The sequence below is a fragment of the Papio anubis genome, chromosome 5, assembly GCF_008728515.1.
Source record: "Papio anubis isolate 15944 chromosome 5, Panubis1.0, whole genome shotgun sequence".
NCBI classification, from domain to species: domain Eukaryota; kingdom Metazoa; phylum Chordata; class Mammalia; order Primates; family Cercopithecidae; genus Papio; species Papio anubis.
This window is the reverse complement of record NC_044980.1, coordinates 112,590,225-112,597,941: the sequence shown is the minus strand read 5'-3', so window position 1 is coordinate 112,597,941 and position 7,717 is coordinate 112,590,225. Positions and strand designations below refer to the sequence as shown.

The 7,717-nt window shown below is 47.6% G+C and overlaps 1 protein-coding gene across 4 annotated transcripts; it reads right to left on the bottom strand.

Annotated features, from left to right (window-relative positions):
* Window positions 1-208: 208 nt before the first annotated feature.
* FAM170A (family with sequence similarity 170 member A) lies at window positions 209-6,919 on the bottom strand. Of its 4 annotated transcripts, none has more exons than XM_009208941.4 (5): window positions 6,227-6,919; window positions 3,187-3,327; window positions 1,291-2,080; window positions 942-997; window positions 209-330 (listed from the first exon to the last, which is right to left on the bottom strand). In XM_009208941.4, the coding sequence occupies exons 1-4, from the start codon at window positions 6,294-6,296 to the stop codon at window positions 994-996; spliced, it is 1,005 nt and encodes a 334-aa protein (XP_009207205.1). In that variant the 5' UTR covers window positions 6,297-6,919; the 3' UTR covers window positions 209-330; window positions 942-993. The 4 variants fall into 4 exon arrangements, with proteins under 4 accessions (XP_009207205.1, XP_003900076.1, XP_009207206.1 ...); XM_003900027.5 differs by having other exon boundaries at window positions 942-1,000; window positions 6,227-6,917; XM_009208942.3 differs by lacking the exon at window positions 6,227-6,919 and adding an exon at window positions 5,002-5,720 and having other exon boundaries at window positions 942-1,000.
* Between the last annotated feature and the right edge of the window lie 798 nt (window positions 6,920-7,717).

Genomic DNA, 7,717 nt, shown 5'->3' with positions numbered 1-7,717 from the left:
GAGGCAGGAGAATCACTTGAACTCAGGAGGCAGAGGTTGCAGTGAGCCGAGATCATGCCATTGCACTTCCAGCCTGGGCAACAAAAGTGAAACTCCATCTAAAAAAAAAAAAAAAAAGAAGAAGAAGAAAAAGAAAAAGAAAAAAAAAAAAAAGAAAATGATGAATAGATAGTTAGATTAATTTGTTAATTAAATAATATATCCAGGGAAGGTTTGAAACACAACCTTTATTACATATGATGTTTACATGTTAGACTGAGTGCTGGTCCCTCATCTCCTTCATACCTTGGGCAGTCTGTCTGCTACTATCTCCATGGCTCTTTCTTCTCCCTGAAAGTGAAGAAAACAATTGAGGCAGAACAGGAAGAGGCAAGAAACAATATAAGCATCACTAGTCAGTTACCCTTCACCTTTGTTTTAAAGCTCAGAGTCATGCACCCCTACAGTGAGTTCGTTTCCAGATCAAATGCAGCAAAATGAAGGTTCTGAAACATTTCCAGGTCTCTTGGTATCTCATGAGGATGATGTTACCTCTCCAAATTCCCCTTTTCCTCAAGGGCTATATTCATGGGCTGAGGTGAGGTCCCAGCTCAGGCCAAAGGCTCTCAGACTCCACACCTCTGATCTGGCTGGCAGCCTGTCCTTTCAGACCAATCCTGGCCCTTGAGGTTAAACTGAGTTTTCTCTGCCTTGAAGAGCTGCAGTACTTCCTCTTAGAATTGAGGACAATCATGGAGACATTGAGAAAGTTCCCAGTCAATGCTTTTCACCTTATCGTCTAAGCAAATGGAGGACAATTCCCCCAGAAGCACCAGGTGCACCACAAGTTGATGCAGCTGCAGAGCCGCCAGGTGACCCAGTGCATCCCTGCAGCTCCTTCCCTTGGATTCCTCTGGGCCCTCATGACACAGCCTCAGAAAACTGCAAATCTCACTCCTTACCTCTTGCAAGAGAAGGCCACACCATCTTCCAGTATCTTCTGGCCCCTAAGTCTCAGCTGCTGTGTGAAAATCAAACCAAAGAAAGACACTTCTTAGTTAATGCAACCTTAGAAATTCTCAGAATTTCCTGCAGGAGCTGGAAAGGTCAAGACAAGTCCTGACTTACAATCAAGACTTTATTAGATGCCTAGGCAAGAAGCAGGGATCCCAGTTATGTCCCCTTCCATTGTTCCCTGAGCCAATAAAGCCCCCAAATCTCCCTTACAGAGGGAGCCTGAACTGGGGAGAGAGTACTGGCTCGGGGAAGCCATCGCTCCCTCAGCGGTCCCACGACCCAGCCCCTGCTCACTTCCTGTCCTTTGGAAGGTCCTTTGGAGAATGAAACACACAGCCTGGACATTGGCTCCAGGATCTCCTCAGGCCAAGGTCTTCCCCTGTGGGCTGCCCCTCCTCCTCCTTCTTTGCTGCTGGTTTCTCTTCCTCCTCCTCCTCATTTCCATTTTCCTCCTCCTGCTCGTCTTGGGTGCTCCCTGATTCCATGTTGCCTGTCAGCTGAGCCATGGTGAGATGAAAGACGTGGCAGCTGAAGCCTTCTCTGATCCCATATTGCACATGCTCCTGGAGGATTTCCACGGTGGCAAAAACCCGGCAGCAGGCCATGCACCTGAAGCCGTTCTCCATGGTCACCAGCCAGTCAGGAGTCTTGGCCCTGGGTGTCTCCTCAACGGTGGGTGAGCCTGGCAGGCTGTCTGATTCTGTCCTTTCCTCATGCTCTTTCTCCTCCCCGCCGGGCTCACTGTCAGACAGGAGGTTTCTGGTGGACACATCAGAGGGGGGAGTACCTACCCTCACAACCTCAGGAAGGGTCACTTCTTCCATCCTTGGCTGCTTTTCTAAGGACTCCGAAGTTTCCTCTGTCTCCCAGGAGACAGCCACACCTTTTTTCATTTGTACCTGCATGTAGTATATTTTCATGCCCCTTTCCTCTTTGTTTACACACAGAGAGGACACACAAGTCTTATAGGACGAATGGGATGACAAGGAGACATGTTGTGAGCAGGGAGGAGTCTCTCCTCGTTCCTGAACCTGGGCCAGGGGTGACTGAGGCTGGGGGCTGTCTCGATGTAGTCTCTGGATTCCTGGAAAAGGAAATTAGAAACATGAGCAGATGCATGGGCCATGCCAGGAACTGGGGGAACATACGCTGAATATGTGTGGTGCAGGAGAGAGGGACTGTGGTGTGATGCAGCTGTGTGGTGAGCTTGGTGTTTGTTGTTCATATTGTGGGATAGTGATTCTAGTGTCATTTGTGTGTAGGGATGTTGCTGGGATGTCTGTATACAGGGGTGTGGAGTATGGTGGTGAGGACTGCAGCTTATATGGAATGTCGGCAGCATGTGTGCGCTATGAGTATGTGAGTTGGTGCCATCACTGATGTGTTATTTGTGGAATGTGGGAGGTAGTGTGGGAGAATGGCACTGCAGGTCACGCATTTGTCTGGGATGTGTGCAAAGAGTGTACCTCTGGAGCGTGTGGCTGTATGTGTGAGGTGTGTAGGCCTGAGCTAGAGTCCTGCTGCAGTGCTGGAGGCCTGGGCTGAGGAACTCTGCTTTTCTCTGGAAGGCAAAGTCAGAGCCCAAGTAGTTCCGCTGAAGGTGCTTAATCTGGTCCTGTGGCCCTACACCCCAAGAGCAGACTTTCCTGGCCTCTGCTCCCTGACTGCCTGACTGCACACCAGGGCTCATGCTCTCCTACACTGAGCTCATATCCGTGCTCCTCTAACAGCTCTGTATCTTGCCCAGACACCTCTGCAGAGCTCTGATCATATCCAACTGCCCTGGGTTTCCTCTTAGCCTCATCCTTGGATCTATGGGCCTCCTGTCCCCTACCCAAGGAGCCCTGCACCCAAAATGTCCCAGACCTAAGGAGCCCAGCACCCAAAGAGTCTCATACCTACAGTGCCCTGTATCCAGAGTGTCGTGCTCAAGGAACCTCACACCCAGAGAATCTCACATCCAACGAGCCCCACACCCAAAGAGTGTCACACCGAAGGAGCCCCAAACCCAAAATGTCCCACTCCCAAAGAGCCTTACACTCAAGCAGCACTGCAACCAAAGAGTCTCATGCCCAAAGAGCCCTGTACCCAAAGAGTCCCAGTCCCAAAGAGCCCCACACTCAAAGATTTTCATGCCCAATGAACCCCACAGCCAAGAAGCCACATGCCCAAGGAGCCCTGCACCCTTACCACCGTGGATGAGCTTGCGTGAAGAAGAAACACAGGAGAAGTATTCGGAGGTAGAAGTAACTTCTCCCACCCCTTGGCTCCAGCCTTTGGCCACTCTAGTGGATCCAGGCTGCAGGGCATCCTCTTGGGACTTTGACATTCCTGAGAAAGGTATGAAGGGCACAGAGATATGGTGGATGGGGAATGTTTGTGCATCATTTACCCATCCAACAAATATTTACTGAGTGGCTGACATATGTCAGGTGTGGTGAACACACACGGTTTGTGAGACAGCCTTCTGGTGGATACTCCAATATTTAATTACAGTCAACAGGTATTTTGATAGTGTATCATTAGGAACGTAGGTCTGTGTGGTGACTATGAATAGGTCTGAAGTGTAAGAGTGATACATATCAGATAGCCTTTGATATGTGTAGGTTTGTGTGGGTATATTATAGAAACATGTGTCTGTGTCTATGGAGTTTGTGCGCATAGTTTGTGTTTACAACCCTGGAATTATGCAATATGTAACTTTTCCTGATTATATGGTGTGGCTTGTATTTATAATGTACATTAATTCATTCATCTGGCAATATTTCATGAACAGCTTCCATGATCAGACACCAGTCCACTCTTCTAGGCTCTAGGAATACTGAACAAAACAGTCCTTCTTCTCAGTGGACTTTCCATTCTAGACAAGAAGGCAGACACTAAGCAGAAATATAAGTATATCATAGGTTAGCTCATCATGAATATATAAGGGTCACCAGATCTAGCAGAAAAACAGCTGATGCCAAATTAAATTTGAACTTTAGATAAATTACAAATAATTTTTTAGTGTAAGTATGTCCCATGCAATATTTGTCATACTTATCTTTAGTGTCAGTATGTTCCATACCATATTTGGGACACACTCATACTAAAAAATCATTGGTGGTTTATCTGACATTCAAGTTTAACTGGACATCCTGTATTTTATCTGGCAACCCTAATAAGGGGATGGTGGTGAATCTTTGTTTCATCGTGGTCTATGCAAAGCAGGTCTGGCTCTGCTACACAATGTGTTACAGATATGGCATGTATGATGTGTGACTGGCTCTTAAAGAGGTATTTAGAGATAGTTTAAGGTAGCTGTGTTTGTGTGAGAGTTGGGGAGACACACACACACACACCCACACACACATGAAATCTCTGTAGGAAGAAAAGACTGTCACACACATGGGTTGTGTGAGTAGGTAATAGAGGAACGGTATGTGTATCTAACTGTATGCACTGTGTGTGGAGGTGTGTGACTCTTTTTCTGTATCAGAGTACATATGGGCATATGAGTGACTGTCTCCTGGAATACCCTTAACAAAAATTCGGTACACACTGTTATGTGTATTGAGTGTTGCCCAGGCCGAGGCATGGTGACAGAAAGCTCACCCTGCAGAACCCACCACTGTGCTCCCATTATCTCCAGTCCTCCCCCTCCCAACACACACGCGCGCACACACACACACAGAGACAGACAAATTCTGAAATGTAAGGGTAGATGAAGGAGAGGAAAACCATTGCCTTCCCCTTCCTGTCCCAGCCCCCTGCTCTCCATGCCTATTCTTCATGCCTCCATTCCCAGGGCTCAACCTACAGGTCTTTATGACCTTGGGCCTCATAGGCGCTGCTGAGCTCTAACTGGGGCAGAAGCCTCGAGGGCCATCTCTGGGGCAGGCTCCTTTCTGCCCTGTCTCCTGCACGTGACCATCCCCCTTTCAGGATAAGCGGCTTCTTTACATTTAATACCTGCCATTATCATGCAGCCTGGGAAGTAAACTGACAGCAATCGAAGACCCTTACCCTGGTGTCATTTCCTCTGGGATGTCCCACACTGTGGATTCACAAATTCTGTTGGATTAATTGGTTAATTCTTCCTGCTGAAAAATCAAACCTCCGTGGTTTCAGTATGACGCCATCCCCAAACAAGTGTTTAATCTACTTTCTAACAAGCATTTCGCTTCTCAAGATATTTTTCAACAAGGCCTTTAATTCATTGGGCTACTCTTTCGTTTCTGCTAAAAGGGGCAGTGCAACTCATAGATTTCTACCAGCACCCTTCACACCTTCCACCTCGGTCACCCCAGGGAAAGAGCAAATAAAGAAAATGAGAGAAAGACGAGACTCAGGCTGCATCACTGGGTCTCTGTAAGTGGGTCCCCGACCTGCCTGGAGACTGACATAGTTCCAGGTACCAGCAGCCCCAGAACAAAAGCTCTCAGCCCAGCAGGGCTGGCTTTCTGTATCGTGTGCCACTGGCATCTGGACTTCCTGTCCATCTCACATCCGGGTACCCTCAAGATGGATGTGCCGGCATCAGCCAACAGCCAGGTCTCCCCCTCACTACCGCATAGGTAGTACATTCTCCTCAGTTCCTCCTCCCTAAAGGCTCAGGCTAGCCGGGTGCGGTGACTCACGCCATTAATCCCAGCACTTTGGGAGGCCGAGGCGGGTGGATCACGAGGTCAGGAGATCGAAACCATCCTGGCTACCACGATGAAATCCCGTCTCTACTAAAAATAAAAAAATTTTTTTAAAAAATTAGCGGGGCATTGTGGTGAGCGCCTGTAGCCCCAGCTACTCGGGAGGCTGAGGCAGGAGAATGGCGAGAACCCGGGAGATGGAGCTTGCAGTGAACCGAGATCGCACCACTGCACTCCAGCCTGGGCAAAAGAGCATGTCAAAAAAAAAAAGGAACAAGAAAAAAAAAAAAAAGGCAGCCGAGGCAGGTGGATCAGGAGATCAGGAGATCGAGACCATCCTGGCTAACACGGTGAAATGCCATCTCTACTAAAAATACAAAAAATTAGCCAGGCGAGGTGGCGGGCGCCTGTAGTCCCAGCTACTCGGGAGGCTGAGGCAGGAGAATGGCGTGAACCCGGGAGGCGGAGCTTGCAGTGAGCCGAGATCGCACCACTGCACTCCAGCCTGGGCGACAGAGCGAGGCTCCGTCTCAAAAATAAAATTAAAAAAAAGGCTCAGGCTGGCCAGTGACGCTTGTGACCCAGAGAGTTTGCCCAGCACATACCTCCTCCCTTCTCAGCGGTTTCCTGGGACTCTTCATTTTCCAAATGTTTCCTCTTTTGTCGTCGTTTCATGGTATCAGCTAGAAGAGTTTCTAGAAGATGCTTAAGGTCCACCTCCCGCTTTTTTCTGTAGATTGGCCCTTCTTGGCTCTCAGGAAATTCATTAAAAAGATTCAGTATGAATAAACGTAGTTGAATCTCCTAAATAGCTGAAGAACTCAAGACCGCTTAGTGAACCAGCAGCACTGCCCAGTACTCACTACATTGCAGGGCTGTTAAGGTTCAAAGGTCACCAGGCCCACAGCAGATTCTCTGACCTCAATGATGACATCACAGCGTTCTGCGGACCTAGGTCCAACACAGTCTGTGCAACTGCAGAGGCCTCCTTCTCAAGAACAATTCCTTTTTTCCAGTAGAAGTCCTCTAATGAATTCAACTCTCCCATATTTCAAATGTGGCAGAATATTTTGAGATGTTAACATGTTTCTGTTTAATTTTTTTCTTTTTTCCTTTTTTTTCACCCTTTCCCTTCTGGACTCAAGCAGGTAGCAGGCTTTGTGTTCATTGCTCAGAGGAAGGGTATGGCAGGGCTGAAAGCAGCAGTAGCATGTTAATCATCTTGACTTTTCTTTCTTTGTTTTTTATTTGTTGCTGTTGTTGTTGTTTTTATTTTGTTTTGTTTTGTGAGAGACAGGGTCTCCCTCTGTCACCCAGGCTGGAGTGCAGTGGTGTGATCATAGGTCACTTCAGCCCCTGGGCTCAAGTGATCCTCACACTTCAGCCTCCCAAGTAGCTGGAACAACTGGCACCAGGCATGAACCACCACACCTCGCTAATTTTTTTTTTTTTTTTTTTAGAAACAGGGTCTCAGTATGTTGCCCAGGTTGGTCTTGAACTCCTAGCCTCAAGCTCCCAAAGTGCTAGGATTACAGGCATGAGCCACCACACCCACCACACCCTACCTGACTTTTATTTCTAAAATCTGAAACTCCATAGGAAAGAGGAAAGTTAGCAGAAACATAATGGAAGCAGGATTTTTTTAATTAGGCATGCCCCCTTCTTACTCTACTACAGTGTTGAGAGGTACTGATTAGGTCAGGGAGAGAGAGAGATCTTCAAACTATGGAGGAGAGGAGCCCTCTGAAATGTGGCTGAAGAGGTACAGGCGGCAAAAACTTCAAGAAGGGCTGGCTGTATTATGCATACAAGCAGAATCATGGCAACCTATCTCACACATGGCATAGGAGCCACACCACCTAAAGATGCCCTGGCAACTGAGCTGATGGGCATCTAAACTTCAGCTGTATGCTCCAATAACCAGAGACTATGCTCTCACCCCACCCTCAAAACCTCAGCCCTGTATGATTTCCAAATAGGGAGAGGTGGAAATCCAAACAGGACATCAACAGAACCAAGGCTTAAATTACAAATTAAATGGAGTTATATAAGAAAATTGCATACTATCTCCTGCACATCTCTGCTCATAGGCTGAA

Excerpts from the sequence above, each read along its gene's own strand:
- FAM170A (XM_003900027.5), bottom strand. The coding sequence starts at position 6,296 with ATGAAACGACGACAAAAGAGGAAACATTTGGAAAATGAAGAGTCCCAG. Across the intron at positions 3,328-6,226 it reads AACCGCTGAGAAGGGAGGAG|GAATGTCAAAGTCCCAAGAG; the intron begins GTATGTGCTGGG and ends TACCTTTCTCAG. Across the intron at positions 2,081-3,186 it reads ACGCAAGCTCATCCACGGTG|GAATCCAGAGACTACATCGA; the intron begins GTAAGGGTGCAG and ends TTCCTTTTCCAG.